The sequence below is a fragment of the Aptenodytes patagonicus genome, chromosome 6, assembly GCF_965638725.1.
Source record: "Aptenodytes patagonicus chromosome 6, bAptPat1.pri.cur, whole genome shotgun sequence".
Classification (NCBI taxonomy): Eukaryota; Metazoa; Chordata; class Aves; order Sphenisciformes; family Spheniscidae; genus Aptenodytes; species Aptenodytes patagonicus.
The window spans coordinates 69,248,670-69,268,467 of record NC_134954.1 but is presented as its reverse complement, the minus strand read 5'-3'; the positions used below and the strand labels follow the sequence as shown (position 1 = coordinate 69,268,467).

Here is a 19,798-nt window from a genome sequence, read left to right as displayed (position 1 = left end):
GTTACCGCTTATGTGCTGTGTATACAAAGAGATGCAAACAAAATGAGTTTTCAGAGAGTGTGTAATACTGGCTGACTGCACAGGATAAGTTATTACGTACCAACCGACTGCTGGAAAAAGGAACGTTTACACACCTTTGGGGTCTTACCCATATATCTTAATGTTCTGGACCATGACAAATGATTGGATAACAACTCTTACTCCCCTTGTCATCATCCATCTTCTTAGGAGGCTTATTTCTTCAAATCCTGATGATGAACCTCTGTAGTCACTTATCTGAGCAGCAAAAATTTATTGCCTTTACTAGAAAATGAAATTCTCCTCCAGGAGAACTGCAATGGACACAAAAGGGCAAATTTCCACCCTGGAGCATGTGGATGCATTTTCTTTCTCTTTAGTGGGACCTATATACATTTATCCCATGTCAGAATTTGGACCAAAGGGTATCTCCTGTGTTAATAAGAATGGTTAATTTCCAATTAAATAAGCTTACAGATCACAGAGATGCCCTAATGAGAAAAAAAGATGAGGCCCCATACTAATCCTGCTTTCCCTGCACATATTTAACAGGGCTGCCAAAGCAGAGTCCCCAAAATACTTACTAATTACATAGGACTGCCTCCAGCCGCTGTCACTGGCAGGGAACAGGCAAAGTTTGCAACGAACCAACCCACCAAGAGTTCAAAGATATTATTATTTTGGGAAAGCACTGAAGGAGTCAAGAGAACTCTGGAACAAAGTACTGAAAGGTTCATCTGGACAGAAAATACTGCCACAGTCTATGGACTTCATGAGCAGCTGGGAGCAGCCCCCAAACTGGTAAGATCCAAAAGTGCAGACTAGCACAACTCCACGGCATCCATGTCGGACTTAAATACATACTATCTCCAGCAGTTACAGGAACCTGTAGTAGAGACTGGAGTATAAAAAGGAGAAAAGCTGTAGGGCACGAGTCTATAAACTCAGCTGAAAGAATTCAAAAGTGCCTTCTTTTTTTGTGCGTTCAGTGGCAAGGGTGGTTGTTCCCAGTACAGGGAGAGCCTGAATTAACACCAAAAGACGACTGAGAGATCCAAAAGTACATCCCTGAAGAAAACTGAGTTCCTACTTTTTGTCCAAGAACTAGCAAATCTGTGCAAGTCGCATGTGACCCTCAGAAGCAGTACTAACAGTCTTTCCAGACTTTGTATCAAGTTGCACCGTTAGCCATTAATTAGCTTGGAGTTAAAAACCTCCATTCCAGCTCCACAGTACAAGAAGGGTTGAAAGAACTGCAGGTGCCCAGAGTGACACCATAAATATTGATCACAGTGCTCGTTCCACTTCATTAGCCACAAAGCGAGCAATGGTCCTCGAGGGAGAGGAAAAGGCAGGTCTAATTTTAATCAAACAGCCGTACAAAAATGCAAACCTCGTGGAGTATTATTTTAATTATTGCTCTTTACTCGTGCCAATTGCAGCCTATATAAAAGAAATGTTTCTGGACAGAGAGCCAAAACCTTCAGCTGCCAGGAAGGTGCACCTACGCTACGTGAAGCAGCCCTACGTAACGATACCCAAGTGAGCTCTGCAACAAGCAAAAGCAGTTTTCCAGCCCAGCACCTCACCCTGGGCTCATTAGAACCATGGTTCATTAACCAGCCAAAACGTCGTGCTACCACAGCTATAGTGTTTCTGAGATACAAACCGGTCTCTGGCAACGAAGGGGCCGTACAGACTTATTAGCTTATTCAGACTGACCTACATAGTACAGTACATAAATCCTAAACCATTTAACCTTCAAAATATATGTCTGGGAATACTGCCAGTGAATATTTGAAAGGGATTACAGGAAATGTATTAGTTGTCACTGAAAATGAAAATATGGATTTCAATTGGAACTCTATAAAAGGGAGAGTTTTTCCCCCAAAATCCGTTAGTCTAGCAGCCATGCTGAACAAAGGGAAAACTGTACAGCTAGCTCAGACTACGCAGGGCAAGCTGATATATTTTAAAAGCTACATTTTTATCTACTGAAATAAAACATTTTACTTTTATATTTTTCTACTGTAATCAGAATATAAACTCATTAAATGACAGCGTGTGAAAAGAACATATAAACTAGAAAGAAAATATAAAAACTTTCTGAATAAATTAATGTTTATTGCTTTTAGACTTTGATAATCTGGTCTTTACTACTTAAATGCAGTTTAAATGTATTACTTGCCATGGCCTTTACATTAAACCCAGTAAGTCTGCAATTTGCGATAAAATTCCTTATCTCGCTCTTTCTGAACCTACGCAAAGATCCAAGGTTAATTTGCAGATAATATTACTTCATGAAATAATTATCTTAGTCTACAGTACTTAAAATAGCTAAAATTCAAGAAAGATATTTTAAAAAATGAAGCTGTCACAGCTGCAGGATGGAGGGTGCTCCCCCCCCAGCACACATCCCCAGAGCGGTGGGATCTTCAGGAGGGTGCAGAGCCTGGGTACCCCAAGCCCAGAGCAGCCCCCGCATGTCCTGCTCGCCCGGGGAGTCAGGAGGGGGATGCTCCGTGCCGATGCACATGCCCGGGGCGCAGACCTCCCTGCAGCAGGGAGGGAAGGGGACCCGGCCCCATGCAACCTCATCCTCCAAGCCCCCGAACGCCAACAGCAAGGCAGCCTGCCTTCCTCTTCACAGCCCCAGCACTTGCTGAAAAATGACTCTCTTGGACCATTCTTTCTCATCCTGCTAATTTTTCCAAACATCCTCCTATTAAACTATACAAATATATTCATTTAGTAAACATCCCATTAACCAGGTCAGCATACAGTATTCACAACTTATTACAAAGCAGCACCAAATCAGTCACAGAAGCAATTATGCAATTGTAGAGCAGACAACTCACTTTAATCTTAATATGGGGCTGAGGATGTACATGCCAATGTTCATTCACATGACTCGTTCATTTCCAAGTATTGTATACCATTTGTTTCACTCTCACTTATGCAGCACTCTCATGTATTTTGATTTGTAAGCTTTGCGGACTGTCAGAAAACATGAGCTCAGTGCTTCACCCTTCACATAAGGGATTTTGTTATTGAATTTAAGGGTGTTTCTAAGCTTCTGTCACCCAGGTAGGGGAAGAAGCTGGGCTAGATATTCAGATTCAAGACCTAAATATGTGGTTATCTCACACACACAAAAAAAAAAAAAATAAAGAGGAAGATCCTTCCAGAACTATTTCAAATAGGTGGTCGTAGAGAAGAGGAATCAGAGCTAAGATTACGGGATGCTGCAGTTAAAAGTGGCTTTTAAAATCACGGCTTTATTTGAAGGCATTCATTTATTTAAGCATCTTGGGAAAACAGGTTGCCATATAACATTAACAAACAAGAATATGCTCTGTCAACCACATGCAGTACCACGGACATTTTGAAGACCTAAATAAATAATGTATTAGAAAACCTAGCCTAGTCTGAATGAATGCAGACTCCTATGATATAAATGAACAGCAGTAGTGGAATTATTTTCCTGGGATTTAAGTCATATATAGCATTAAAAGTAAAGGCCTTAAGATACTTATTGATAGGCAAGAAACGGCTATCTTTAGATCTATGCATGTCCAGGGAGCACTCTGCTAAACTTACATTCTCAGAGAGTTTCTAAGAGTGTTACCAAATCAGTCAGCTTTACTTGTAAACACCATGAAAAAGAACAAAATACCCTCTTGGCTCTAGTCTCCTTTGACACAGCACTAAGCGTACAACAGAACAGTGCTGACTTTGTATTAAACTTGGGAAGCCTGCTGAAACCATGGGGGGAAATTCTTGCTATGTTAAATGTAATGGGAATTTTGCATCTGGTAACAAAAAATGGAATTTGAACTTACGGGATCATTTTGGTTTCTACAATGCACTATGGGCAGCCAAGACCCATCTCCCCCCTGCTTCAAGCACGGATAGAGCCATTTCTACAGAACTGCCCAACAGCCTATCATTAAGTTCATGAGGACTTACCAGTCCTGCTGGATCGTCGCATTTTCACTACAAAAAAGACTTGGTATTTTATATCACATGCACATTTGCCAGTAACGAATGGAAACAACCCCCACATCAGGGACAGACATAGATGCAGTGCCACAGGAGATGTGGAGAGGGAGCACAGGTGGACCTCACGCCACCTGGAAGTGACTTTGTCCCTCCAGCAAAGTGCCCTGGGTTCATCCAGTCCCAGCAAACTCCCTGCTCGCTTGCTAGGGACAGATAAATATTCTCACTTCTTCCAGAAAAGTCACTTTTCAAACTACACCCGTCTCCCATTGGACGTAGTGCCTGAATCCCCACGGACACCACTAGCCACAGGACCAAGCCAAGAACTAACTTTGTGTGATTGTTTTTCTCTCCTCGGTGATATGAAAGGAAAAAGCGCTGTCTTCTGCTTGCATAGCTGCTGACCTAGTCCACATGGATGTGTTGCCTCATTTGTCTGTCTTTTCCTTTTTTCTCTTTCTGGGCTTGGTAACTACTGGGTCAATGTGAGGGTTCATTGGTAGCAACACCGTCAGGCTACCCATGGCAAAATATAGACCACAGCTCCCAGAAAGGCCCTGAACAAATTCACGCTTACAGTCCAATTCCCACATCTCCACAGGGATTTTTAAATAACACATCTGTTTTAAGACGGTAAAAGGATACACTAAAATCATACAGTATGGGAAGACCAAGCTTCAAAATTGGAAAATGCATCCCAACAATACAGGATGATTCAGTTTCTAAAGAAACTCCATCTCATATATACGTTCTTTTCAAAAGCTTTGCTCTGACATTTGCAAACTGCCTAAAGAGAAAAACTGAACAGGTTGTTTATTTTAAAAGGAACTATGAAATATCTTATCCTATTACTTGTTTAACTCTTCTAACAAAGGCAGTACCTAATGTGAGACAATTACAGATGTGCTTCATACAAACAGAAAGAAAAACACCAAACGAGCTAATCTTTCTCGATTCACTAATTCACATTCACTCCAGCGCTTCACAAAAGCTACCTTTTATTAAATAAGAGATTCAATTCACAGATAAACAAATGCGATAATGTAATCTACACTTAATAGCTTGGCTTCAAAGTTTTGGTGGAATTAGTAGTTCTCCCTTTTTATGGTGTTCTTAGCATTATTTCTTGTCACAACTTCAGAGCTCAAGTCTTGTAATCGAGGTCCACCGAACTCATGTTTCCACACAAGCCAGGATCTGTGTGAGGATCGAATCCCGTCCCACCGAGAGCACTGAATTCAGTGGGAAATCTGCCAACAGGAGGATGTTAAAGAGCATTTAGGAGCCGCAATCTCTGGCCATTTTCCCTGCTCTGCAATTTCTCTACCATTTCATCACGTTCTTCTCTTTCCATTACAACCACCTGACTAATCACAAATTGCTGCCTAATGAAGAGTACTGGCATTACGATACTTCATTAGAATTAAGAGGAAGATTTACTTTAAAAACCTAGCAGACCAATATGCTCCAGAGCCAATCTCGGTAGTGCAGAACTAGCCCAAAATTTCCAAGTCCTGAATTCTTAATTAAAAGTTTGTCAAAACTTCCTATTTTAAGGGGGGAGCCTTCCCCTCCAGCATCCGCTAACCTCAACGCAAGTGACTAAATTGTTTTTAATCAGCTTTACTTCATAAACAGCTTGATAAAAAGAAACTCAAAGAAAGTGCAACACTTATCTTTAATTTCCACTCAACAGCCTTCAGAACTACTATATAAAGGTGGCTCTCTCAATCATTCCTGTCCAGCACGCAACGTGCACCACCGAAGGAATTTCAGCTACAGAAAAAGCCTTCTGTAGGGCCACCCAGCAGGAAAGGATTAAATTACACAAAAAAAGCCCACTTTTTCCTCCACTAAAAGGGCTGCAGTCAGAGATCAATGTGAGAAGCTGTCTATTGAAGTTAGACTCAAATTATTCCCTTACTTAAACCTCGGGAGAAACTTACTGCCGACCCCCACAGCACGGCACACAACCAGACCCCGGGTGCAGCTCCTTCACCCTGTCTGAGGAGCAGCGAGCCCAGAAGACCCCATGGCTGCAGGCTGCTCCCAGCCTTTTCTTCTACCCTGACTTCCCCACACCCCAAATCCTCCTGCAGACTGAGATGGAGGGAAGCCCCTAGCCCCACACACCGCCGGCTGTTACAGATATTCACTACCAGGTCTCAGCCTCCTGTCTGCACAATCGGGTTTAGTTTATTTCTCTTAATATTATCCGATGAAAATAAATTCCTAGATACTACCTCATACAGGACTTAATTGGCTTATTTAGAAACATTTTTTTTCTTTTGTGAGTTATCATATGAGTTGGATTCCAGTCCACTAAACCTCACACACAGAATGCAATAAAATACAGCCAGTTTCTTCTTTACCCTAATGATCTTCTGTTTAATGTAAAGCCTTTATACTCTTTTGACTATTTCTCTTGGAAAAAAAGTCTTGGCTAAAATAATTTTGCACTGAGAATTGAGCAATTTTCTGTCTACTAAGAATCTGAAAAATATCAAATCCACTACAAATTGTTTTCTGGCTTGTTTTAGCCTGGCATCCTAAGGAAATCGGGATACGCCATCACGTTCTTTATCCATCTGCTGAACACCAGAAAATTTTGAAACCATTTATTAATGTAAATGAAATTTGACAGAAGCATTGGTCCTTTAAAAGACTCAAATGCCTACTTGAACTACCAGCTGAGTGTTGGAGAAAGTCACAAACCCTTGCCACCACTGGGGGAAAGTTATCCCTCTGCCGTGTTCGCTGGCTGGACACGGGCTGGTCAAACACCGGTGCCCAGAAGAGGACAAATGCTACAAGTATGTAGAACGTGAAACTTTCCCCATTCACTCTTTTTTTTTTTTAGTATTTTGTGAACATCTCTGCAAACCGTCAGCTGTCTCTTCAATATGACGAGTTCAGAAGAGCTGCTTAAATGAAAGGCTCATGCCTGCACAACCCATGCTGGGCTTTCTTGTAATTTAGCTATAGGATCCTTCAGAAAAGTTGTGTGAATGGTGTCATATACACATGCTGGAATATCTGGTTAAAGAGAAATGACCTAAGGACGGTATTAATACAAAAAGCTTTGAATTCGTGTATCTCAAGAGGATATTATGGGTAGGAAACTAAAACCCAAGAAAGTTTTGAGGTCACAACTGTGTAAAGGGGCTCTAAAAGCACCATGTCAAAACCAGGTGAAAATACCACTGATGTGAACGCTACGAATGGCCACTGCTTATTTTCAGAGAGCCCCTTGATATGTATCAAAACCGACAAGGGTGGGACTAAAGCATAAAATGCCTTAGAGACTCTGCTTGGGTTGAGGAGGATAAAAAGATGTCGTAAAGCATCCCCACTTCTTATGTTCCTCAAGATTGCGCGCCCGGCGCTGTGTGTTTGAGAGACTTAACACAAATGTTACCAAATCATATACAAGGAGTGAGGAAAATATCTAGGTATGTTAAATGCTTCCTTCACTAGTAGAAAGGCAGTGAAATCCTTAACCGCTTTTGGAACCAGTTTAGTCCCAAAAAACACATCCCTCATGGATGAGATTCACCCTCACTGTCACATGTTCCATCTGCTCCTCCTGGTAACTTCAGCCACCTTTGGGTCGCAAATCCAGAATCCTGTCCTTAATAACACTTTTCAAATCTATCCTTCTAGCCTCCTTCCTCTTCTATCCACATAAGTTAATTTTAGAACTTGTCATCTACCTATTACCTACCTTTCAAATACAGTTCAAGAAGAATCCTATTTTGCTCACATCTCCCCTTTGTTGTATCAGCGTTCCCTAAGAAATACAACAACTCTCTAAAAAGAATACAAACTCAACATGTATGTGAAGTTATGCTTGATTTAAAGAAAATAGCCAAACAGGTATTTTATGCTGCATGCTCTATTTCACTGGGAAAACAGGAATTGCTATTGGCACTTACAGGTATTTTTCTCGTTTCTTACTGAAACAATCTGGGATTTTTGTCTACAATATATTGTGAGGGGCAAAACCAAATAAATCTATTTTAAGATTTCTTTTCCAGACTTAAAAAATTAACTATAAATACTGTCACAGTTATAAAATAGAATACAGGAACCTTATTTCAGTCTCGTAACTGAAAGATTAGAAAGCATCAAACTCATTAAAGATTCCCTAGACATTAAAAAATGGTTTATAAATAAATATACATTTGTAATTATTATACAAATGTACAGGTCACACGCACACGCCATGCTCTTTGGGTAATCTTTAGCACAAACTTAGAGCAACTTATGCCAAACTTATTCCATAATATTTAAAACATAAAGGGCAATACAGATCTTGCCATAATAAGTGATGTTTATATTTTTCTTAAATGTTATAATTCCCATTTCTGAAAGGGTTACCTTGAACCCTTGTTCCAAATCTACAGGTGTTTGAAGCTCAGGTTCATTTTTTTAAAAAATCAGCACCTGCTGCTCCCCCTCACTAATGCAAGTGGGAGCTGGATCTTTGAAAATCCATCTCCTCTCTGCAGAAACAGCCATAGGGAAGAAATAGCCTTTGCCCTCACCATTTTAACACTGCTCTGAAGTCCTGAAAAACATCTTTTGGAGACATTAGGTACCATAAAGGAGCACTAGACACTGAGAAGAATCGTGGTTTTGCATAGAAATTCATTTGAGGGCATTCTGCACCGACCACAAGCTCACACTTAGCTCAGCTGGCACGGAAGAAATATTTTCACAGGTAGCTGTAATACCTTATATTGACAAGCATAGGGAGGATGAAAGCTGGCTATATCCCTAATCAACTCCACTGGTATCTCTGTCTGCCAACTACACAGAGCTAATATCACCACTGGATACTGATTATAGTTGCCTTCTGGAGGACTGACACAAATCACGCCACCAGCATTTGAAAAAGCACAGCCACAGTTCAGCTGGAAATCCTGCAACGTATTTGCATTCAAAGATAAAGAAAATTAATCAAAGTATGTTTGAGTTTATCCTCTAGATTCAAATTCGCAACCTTCCAGCTTTCCAGCATTAGATATTTCAGCCTGTATTTTAGCACAATATGCCTGACTCTAAGACACAGATATTTACACAAATGTAGCTATTACAAGAATTGCTTATAGACTTTTGAGTTTCTATCTTCCTTGGCTTGTGGGCCGTATGTTTGCTATGATCTTGAATGAATTAAAACTGCTAAAGTGTGACTAAGCAAAGAAAGCTCTTACTTTTCAGCAACTTACCCTAAAATTAACCTAAAGCTGATCTTCTGTTTCTTTTGCAGACATCAATGTCAGTAGAGGATGCAAAGACAGTAAATTCACTTGAATTCATTATTGTGTCTGTCCTGACATTGTCAGTGCTCCAGTCCTAGAGCAGGTAACAATCTGCATTTTGTCTTTTTAAATGTTGCCAGTAGGAGCCATCAAATATTTGGCATGGTACCAGCTGCTGCGAGGTAAGGCTTGATGGAGGTAACTACATCCACTCCACCTGGCTCATAAACAACCAGACTGCTCAAAGAGCACATCAATCTTCATGACTACAAAAAAAAAAAAATGGGTCTCAAATCTATTAACAAACCATACACCATTCTTCAGGATTCCTGAAACACTCATAATACTCATCAGCCTTGCTACCACACTGCAATATGCTCCTTCCACCACGGCTGCAAAATGAGAAGTATGCATCCTATCTAATTGCTAGAAGGCTCTGCACGTTGCCTATTAGGATTTGTGTTTCTAACAGTCAGGAAAACATACCGGTTTGGGATCAACAGCTCCAATGCCAGCGTATGGTGGAGTACACTCACGAACTAAGAGGAGGAATGAGCAATGTGGTGCAGAAGGCTGAGCCCCACGACGGTAATTGAACCTGCAGGCTTAGAAGACCTGGTACCTGTTTAATTTTTTTGATAGTATGTGCAAGTGTGTCGAGCAACTGGGTAATTTTACCGTTCCCTTCAAAATAATTCCAAATCTTACAGCTGTAAAGTTGTCTCACCTCCAGTTGGCATTTACATGAATAGTCCATAACATACATGTATTAATCACACCCTCCTCAGGCAAAATTCCCATTGAGAGTTCTGTCCTGCTAATGCTGACAGCATACAAATTTGACCATAGCAGTACATAAGTCTGTCTTTTTTAACCTCAATGATTTAAGAAGCCGAGACAAAACAGTTCCTAATCCATCGACTGAGCTATTTAACTTTTAGCTATACATCATTCTCTCATTTACTGCGTATCACTAGAAGCGCACTCTCCACCTGCCCCTCTCAGTAAGTCAAAGCCCTCACGGGTACGCTCCACGTACAGGCAGGTCTGGGAAAAAGCATCACTGAAGAAAAATTGATTTTCGTTACTCCATGTATTAAGGTCAGATTAAAGATGTGCATTTCCACGATAACTTGAAAACAAGTATTTTAATTTTACAAACAAAACTGCTTCTTTTCGTTTCTAAAAGTTTCAGTTTCTAAAATAGAGAATGATCACAATCTAAGCTTATGCAACTCTTACAGAAGAAGCAAAATCTAGATGTACCATTAGACACGGTGTTGTGTCACTGGACACAATGCATCAATGGAGATTTAAGATCTTATTCTGATATGTCAGAAAGAACTTCTTTAAAACTTACTTTCAATAAATTGAACACAGTAAATCTTTTCTCCAAGAAATTAAACAGACCCTGCAAATTCATTCTATTTCATTAATCCATTACAAGATGAAAAATCAAGAATTCTCCCCAGGTAAGAACTTGGCTTTGCTGAGATTTCTGTTAAAACAGAACTTCTCAGAAAGCTGCTAGCTTCATGCCCTCAACCAGGAATAAAACCAGACATCATCTCTACTTGCAGCCCCTTCCTTCTGGAGGATTCAAGCGGAGCCGTTGGGGATGCTCCTGCCTCCCGTGATGCTGTGCACCGAGCGGAGCACACATCGCAAGCTGCCTCTGCGGCCAACCGTTCTTAGGGACCACAGGACACGTTGTGATTGAACTGGAAGTACAGACAGGTAACTGAGCACACCATTATTAATATTCTACCCCCAAAGAGTCTTCAGCTTCCGTAAGTGCAGCGCTTCACTGTCAAGCTCTGGCAGAACATAACATTGGATCTTAAAATAACACTGCTTTGATTACTTTACTTCCCTTTACTCTTCGCTTGAAATCCAACAGGATTTCACTGTCTGCTCTGTCAATAGAACTGTGTGAATAATGGATTTCTGTTTGGGTACTGAACCAAAAAAAAAAAAAAAAAAAGGAAAAGGAAGAAAAAACTAACTGTTTTAAGTAGACTGAAGAGAGATTGGGACAGGATTTAGGAAAAAAGTAATTTCAGGATAAGGCAAAATGTTTGCTTAATCTAAAAGGAATATTTTGCTGTTATATTAACACACTCTTTTAAAAATATTTTGATTTTTTAATTTCGTTTCAGACTTGGTCTAGTTCATTTACCAGAAAAGCAAACATTAAACATTTAATATGAAAAAAAAAGCTGAAAGAAAACATTCTGACTCTCTGAAATATTGTTCTCCAGTTTTACAAATAAAACTGTCAAATGGAACAGAAATTGGGAAACAGATGTATTTCATCCCAAACATGTACTTTTTCAGTGAACTTACTAACACTTAAAAACAAAATCCCTCTTGTCTTCTTGACAAGTGCCACGTTCTAGATACCGACTGCCTGGAACCAAAGAGATCACACAGGAAAGTAAAAAAAAACTGTCGTGCTGAAATGACTCTTACCAGTACTGCCAGAACAGCGGCAGAAATAGTATAAAAGTTTTCTGCTAGAAAGCAAAAGGAGCAACATGCCTAAAAGGTTGGTGAACACCCTTATTTTGTGGGTTTCTTCTATTCACCACCCCCTGCAAATATGCCCTGGTTGGTTGGTTGGTTTGTCTGGGGGGGTGTTTTTTTATAATGTTAGTTCCAGGAAAAAAAGGAAAAAGGAAAACCAAAAACACAGGTTTAATCATCCGGCGTAACACTGCTGAAGTGAGGATGATTGATTTTTTACTCCACAACAATTTATGTTCCTGACTGCTCTTTGCTGCCGCTCGTGCAGCCCGTGTCCGGCAGTGCTGAGGCTCAGTGAGCCTGGGCTCAGGCGATGGGTGCTGCCCCCCCGGCTCGGATAACTCTTGCAACTTGAAGCCAGCAGCTTATTCCACTTAGAACACTTAAAGAAAACATCTTGCCACCGTAACAGCTGTGACAGTAGGATTGCAGCATGTTTTATTTCTAAGCTGCCATCTTGGCAGATTGTCTGTAACAGGGTGGTTCGCCCCTTACAGCCGGGAGTCCCAGGACCTGCCAGATATTATTCATTTAACAGATAACAGGCTGGGAAAGGTGCGCAGAAACCTCCAAAGTGCCTGGGAGCACCTAGGTGAGGTGCTGCTGAAGAAGGTGGCTTTGTGACAGGTCCCGGGAATAGTCATTTCGGTGCTACAGGAGAAGCGCGACAGCAATGTTCTGGGCACCTCCGGACTCTGCTCCTCTGGGTTTGGCACCTGCATCTCCTTATCACTGTGTGAACAGTGCACGAATAAGGAACCGATAGATTATTCGTCACTGTCATAAATACTGTCCTCAAAAAGGAAGACAACCCCACAATTTTAACTCCCACAAAACAAAGAAACCCTGATACCCAAGTTGACAGTATAGAAAGGCAAATACTCAGCAGCTTTTGAGCTGTGATTAGATCTGTTAACTAGGAGTAGAGTAAAACCACCTGAATCCAGCAAAATCACATTACCTTTGCATTAAACCTTGTTGCCGATCTGATAATTTCTGATTAAAACAATTAAGCCTTTGGGTATAAATTATTTCATGTTTTTTATTATTTAGACATTATGCTGCTCACTATCACAGAGAAATCGTCTTTGTTACTAATAGTTCTTCTGGTAGGAATCAGAACAAGCAGAAGCAAATTAATAAATGATGACATGGGAATTACAACAAAATAGACTGACAACTTGCGGGTATGATTCTGAGTAATAACATTTTACACGCTATTCAAGAGCACTGCTAATAGGTGAGATTTAGTTTACAAAATTGTCAGAAACATTTATAAAATGCTTGAAAAATGAATTGTTACTTTTATGAGTCATACTTGTTATTTCATGAATTTATTGTTGTAGTTCCTTTTACATATGTTCTCAGGTTGTAGTCCTCACCATAACAACTGCTCTGTTCACAAGCTACATGCCTATAACATGCATTTCTAAAAACCACAGTTTGGTTCAACATTTGTCTTGTTTCAGTCTATTTTTCTATTATTAATACAGCCTAAAATAGATATGAAAAATAACAATAAAGAGGGTTCCCAAATTCCTTCATCAGACTGAACCCAACAACATTTACATGTTAAATCCAGTTGTATTTCTTAGCACCTAAACCAAAAGACTGGGAAACTACCGACGAAGACACACCAGCTCCTGTTTGGACTGAACTTGTACCCGCTGACCCTGAGCCAAGTCCTGCTGTCTAATGTTACCATGGCTTTGTATCTACTGAGCAGCAACATTTACAGAGAGCAAATGAACTGGAAAGTTTTCAGAGAGTTATTTTCATCTGGTCAATGCACAGTAATGTTTGTCAGTTCTAATCAAGACTACCCAAATTCAAATGTCAAATACTTGCAACTATTTGATCAAGAATACATTACAAACAGGAGATTATTCAATTGCTTGTTGAACAACCTAAAACAACAACTCTGAGAAAAATCACAAATAAATCTTGGGTTGTCTGTGAATATAAAAAAAGAGTTTTCAAATTAATTCTTTGATCTGAATTATAGATCCATGTACCCAATGATACTCTTACACAATCCATTTTTTAGTATCATCATCCATTTTCCTGTTCTATTCTTTTGGCTTCACAGACTTCCCCAAAAGTATCTGTTGTCCTTCACTAGCTAAATAAAAAACACTTTGCTGAAGAATTTTGTTTGGAAGAAGCGTGCAATATAGGTCTTCTCCCATTCTATGCATTACTTCATTGCATTTCTACACATTATTTAATTTAATTTGATTTATTACACTACTGTCTTCTGATGCTACAGAAGAGGTGCACTCGAGGGATATGGACCAGACACTACGAGTTTCTCGCAAGCATCATATGCATGTTCAATAACTTATTAACAGAGATTAGAGACACTACGAGGTGGGAGCAGACAGACACGTAACAATGACAAAGTAATGAGATGATTACGGTCTTCTCATTCCTCCTCATCTATGCTAACTGCTGCAAATCACAAATTACAGACTCCAGCTACTCCATGAAAGTAGAGTAGCACTCCGTGCCCTATGGCGGCCCCTTCATTATGGACCCCCTGTATTAACCTTTAAGAAACAAGAAGTCATTTCTGTCCCTCTAGACTGAGTGGAAGTAAGAGTGCTACGTCACTGAAATTCATACAAGCCCTTACAAAGAGATACTGCTTTGATGGGGAATTCTTCAGAGAAACCCTGCAAACCAGAGTTAGACCCATGTGTGACTCACTCCTGAGTTGTTCAAGCTCCAGCTCAGGCCAGCAGCAGTTTGTTACCTGGGTCAGTACCACAAGATCTTCTCACCAGAAAGGATGGCTTTTTAAAATGGAAAGAAAGGACACTACAAGGGGCTCTGAAGGTGAGGTTTCAGTTGGAGAAAGAGGTTAGTTAGCCACTGCTCCCTGCTCACCTCCCAAACAGGTTCCTCCCAACCCTCTCTCACAGCATGGGCTGGCACCATGAGTGTGCAAGAGATGTGGCATGGGAGAAAGACACTGGGGTGACCAGAAGTGGGACAGAGAAGGGCTAACGCCTTGTTAACTTCACTCACTGTCTATCAACATATACCAGAGACAAAGATGCGCCTCCAAGCTCCACCTTGCTGGAGGGAAGTTTAGGCCAACGGGATCCCACAGGCTCTGCCGGCAGCAGCAAAGTCCTCTGCCATGGGAGAGAGAACTGAAAAACATGGCCAGTCCCCTTCCGCTGCAGTCAATGTAATTAAAGCTCATTTTTGGCAAGGGAAAAAACAGTCTTCTCATGAAAAAGGCCTCAGGTCTCTGAGCCATGGAGAGCAGTACGCAACAGCCCAGCATTACACAGCAGAGCACAGGCTAGCGAAGGACACAGGTTCAGCCACGCTGTGGATGGAAGGAGAGGAGGAGATGGGCAAGGGCAAGAAGCCGTGATGCCAAGTCCTTCCGCAAATTGGCTGACACAAATAGGACTGACAGATGAGCTACTTCTAACTTCTAAAGAGAAGTGAACTAACACACTGCAGCAAGAAGAGGAGAGAAAAAGGAGAGCATAATGCCAAAAAGTCTGGCATTTCTATGAAAATGAAGACGTCTTGCAGGCAGGAATACACAGAAGACCCGAAGTACTCTAATCAACATACTCCAGGCCCAAATGAACTGTTGTTGAGATGATGATCCATTGGATTTTGTCATTTAATGGTGTCCAAAAAAATGTATTTTTTTATCCCTTTAGGCATTCAGTGGCAATACTGAGCAACAATGCCAGGCACAGATGACAGAATCACTGGATAAAAGACTGGATTGTAGGATATGGAGCTGAATTCTACAAAAGATACTTAAGTAAATGAAAATACCAGCACATAATGCAGCTACCCTAAATGCTTTCAGCAGAGCAGTTACTCGCACAGAATTTTGAACTATATAACGCTATGCATTAGTATAGGCCTTATGCTATTTTATCTGTAATTGATAGGTCTCACAGTTTCATATGACTCCCTACTGGCTTTCCACTACCAACTGACCAACGATTCCAGGCAAAACACTTTATGCAACTCTGACACTTACTCCAGCTTTTATCCAAGAAAATACACCACTTTTTGCAATGGGAATCTAGTAAGAGAACATTACAGAAGGAAAAAAGGTTATAAACAAAGCAACTAATATTACTGGATTGACAGAAAAAGAAACAAATTGATTTTTTTTTTTTTTTCAACCTTGACTTTAAGGACTCTGCCAGTCCTATCCTACTGGATCAAAAATTCAGAAAATTTTAAAACTAGTAATTCAGAAAAGTTTAAAACAGTGCTTCTAATCTGCCTAGTGATCTGGATATTTCCTTGTGAAACCTTCTCAATTAGTACTGGACAACGATCACGTCCAGTGACAATGTTTGCCTCGGGGTGGCAGGGTGGGAAGAATGTCCCAACTTTTTTTTTTTGTAACTAGAACACGCACAGAGTAATTGAAGTGAAAAAGGGTACTGTGAAACTTCCAAAATCTTGTTGAACGATTAAGTGAAGAAGAGACACTTCAAAGGCATGGCTTCTTAAGGATCATAGCCACAGAGTACAGTTTGATCAGAGATCAATGAGCATCTGCCATGTTATATGCTTTCCTTCCGAGTCGCAAGTTGGAGCATAAAAGTGGATGTTGGCACAGTTTTAACAGTGTGAAGTACATGGTGCTCCTTAGCAATACAAGACTCCATCTGCGCACATCACTGCAGGACCGGACCTAAAGTTATGATCACACATCGGAAGAAACCACTCAGACAAAATTCAGAGGCCGCTCTTTGCTCTCCACTATATTGTGGCTTTGTCATTTTGTAACAGTTGAAGATTTTTTTTGCCCCATTTTCACAAACTTACAAGAAAAGCACATATATTTTCAATGTCTTTCAGGAGGATCTGTGCTCTTCAGACAAAGCAGCCATCATTTCATTCTGTTAGATTCTAATGCCTCATAAATGACACACTATTTTTAACCACTTGCCAATTAACCCCTAGTTATCGACTTGAAATTGTTTCCTGTGATCGGTCTCAGCACCATGTAAAAGAAGAATTCTCCATTTCAGATATAATATCAGGCTCTAAAGTTCTGTAATTTTGCCACGTTTGAGATGATAGCACAGTCTCACTGTGACTAAGGACTGCAAAATCGTGCTCCATGTAATTGAATCTAAAGATCTGACAACACTGACCTTATCAAGAAATGAAACTTTTGGCTGAGGTTCAAACCATGCACGAGAAATAAGCTCTTGCTGGTTGTTTGTAAACGTCATATAAAAATGTACTTATTCATTATTAACAACTTGTAAACTGAATACACTGCAGGTCTCAAACTGCTGCCAAGTATTACTTAGTACGATCATTTCATTTACATCTAATTCTTGTATTAAATTTGGCAGCACAACCGAGCGTCCCTTCTCATGACCGTAAGAGGGTTATCGTACTGAGATAAACATTCAGGCTGCACGTTAAAAACTGAGGATAGAAGAAATGCTAGGGGCCAGATTAATTTTGTGAATGCCCATAGTGCTGCTGGCCTCAGTGACAGCCCTATTTCAGTACAAGATGTGCAAAAAAAAGGATTCTAGGGAGAACCAGGCCATTGGTATCCCACTGTTGTTGTGATAAGGCCAGCAGTGACAACACATGACCTGTACTGGTGAGCCATCTCCTTTATGACAAAATAGAATATTTTATTTTGCTCCAAGCAAAATCCCCAGTAATATCAGCGCTAGGCTTTTGTGAGCATCACAGTCAATGCAAAAATATGAAAGTTTCATAAAAATTCAGGAAGGAGCTATTGTAAATAATCGCAATTGCTCTGCAGCAGAATGCCATTTTAAAAGGAGGCACAAAAAACCATGGGGCTTTTAAAATGATACCATTACGTACCTCTCTTGTTCTTGCATACAGCTTTCAGGATGTGGTTTCCAGGTCCACATTTTCCATGGTGAGTCACACATATTCCTTCTGAAACAATCCACTCATAACACATCGGGTCTTCACAAGGAATAGATTCAATTAAATGCGGACAACCTGCCAGAGTGCCTACGGGTTCTACGATCACTTGCCTTTGTCTCATTCTAAAGCCTGGAAAAAAGAGAAACTGAATTAACTGGACAGCTGCAAAAAATATTTATACCAATAATCTAGTAGCAAGAGGACTACATAGGGCATCTGGAACTGGGGGATACAAAGACAAACAAGAGTACAACACTTACAAACTGAATTGATTAGGACGGCACTTGGCTGCATGTGCCCACAGTCCGGGCATGCAAAATCTAAGAGTGCGTAAAGAATTCCAACAACCAACATTTTTCACATTTCTTTTTCCTTTTCATCCACATTAGATAGAAATACACATGTTCAAATATAGGAATTTGCCACTGATGCATATATTAATGCATATATTAATGTGATAACATTAAGTAACATTAAGATAAAAAGAGAGCAACAGTTAAGGAATTGAAGATATAAAGGACATCTATATTCTGCCTGGGAATCCACTAATGAAAAGACTTGTTTTGAGATACAGCAGAGCAGTTTACTAAGAAATTAGTGTTCTGCCTTATGAAGGTGGAAGGATTTCTGATACATAATGCATATCAGACCTCTTTGAAATGACATCCTGTTAAATTGGAAGATTCAAATGTAAAGTGGAAGAAGAAGGTTACAGAAATAATGAACGAATTGATTACATAATCTACCTCCTTCCGAATAAAACCAAAAGTCATGTTGCTTATAAAATGCAGAACTACTATGCAAGTATCTTTCAGCATGTTTTGTTATGTAAATGACACAGAATTCTAAGAAGGGCAGAAAAAAAATACATCATGGTCTTTCCTACAACAGTCTCAGACAAGGGGCAAATAACAGCATTAGTGGGGGCCACACGGAAATGCCTTGGCCACGAAACAGAAAAGAAAATGAAACATAAAACATTCCAGAGAATACAACAGATCGAAGTCCTACCATTCTCAAACCAGCAAAAAGAAATTCAAACCAATTTAAAAATGAAATGGTTTTGCAAATCTTTATACTTAACAATATCTTTTTTTTTTTTTTTTTTAAATTTGAAAAATTCTGCCTGGCTCAGGTCACTTCAAAAACTTATGTTGTTTTCAGAAAAGTGTAATTTCCAAACAATAATATTCATTCCCTGATATGAACTCCAACAGTCATCTTTCAACTTATTTTGTAAATGAAGGAAAGACTCTGCAATGAATCTCAAAGTGTTGCAGCAACAAACATGTACACTGGGCAGTTAAGATCCAGGGGGGTCAAATTATATTTGCATACTCTTCTTCCAGGAATTTAAACCAAACCCAGAACAATGAGAACAACCTCTCGGGTGAGCCTAAACTCCAAGAAGGCAGGAGGGACTTCAGTCCTGATGCCCTGCAACCTCACCCAAGCATTGCCCTCGAATCCAAGCAGGCGGGCTTCCGAGGAGGATCAGAGAGGGACAGCCTGGCACTATGGAGGTTTGCAGCTGCTATCCCAAGAAATCCTCCTTTTCTCCAAGTTCAGTGCAGGATAAAAAGAGCTGAATCAGGCTGAAAATATTACTTTTTTTTTTTTCTTCTCCCAAGAATAACTGCAAAAAGCTTTTAAAGGTCATATTCCACTCCTGTACACACATCTAAGAGCTTCATCCTATGTTAGATTAATTTAAAAAAAAAAATACATTAAGCTCCCAATGTAGAATTTGACACCACTGTTTTTGCAATCTTATAATATTCCATTACTCGCTTTAGATCCCCCAATGCTGCAAGTGATATATAAGAGCAGCCGTTACCTCTTCTTCCCTGGAGATCCTGGCAGTTCTCGTGAAGACAGGGGCCCCACACTGACCAGGCGGACACCACGCACTCGGAGGGGCACAGCAGGTTACACAGCTGGGAGGCAGAGGGAGCAGGACCCAGGCATAGCTTCCCATCAACTGGTCTAGTAACTAAGAGGAAAAAAAAAGAAAGGAAAAAAGAAAAGCAGGGCTGCAACTTTGCCCTGACCAACACACAGAG

At 40.3% G+C, this 19,798-nt stretch overlaps 1 protein-coding gene across 2 annotated transcripts in view; it reads right to left on the bottom strand.

Annotated features, from left to right (window-relative positions):
- THSD7B (thrombospondin type 1 domain containing 7B) overlaps positions 1-19,798 on the bottom strand; it is a 346,109-nt gene that overhangs the window by 172,693 nt on the left and 153,618 nt on the right. For both annotated transcript variants that reach the window (XM_076343106.1, XM_076343107.1), the window contains exons 7-8: positions 19,573-19,728; positions 17,667-17,864 (exon numbers count right to left, since the gene is read on the bottom strand). In XM_076343106.1, coding sequence (XP_076199221.1) covers positions 17,667-17,864; positions 19,573-19,728 — 354 coding nt within the window. The remainder of the gene's footprint in view (positions 1-17,666; positions 17,865-19,572; positions 19,729-19,798) is intronic.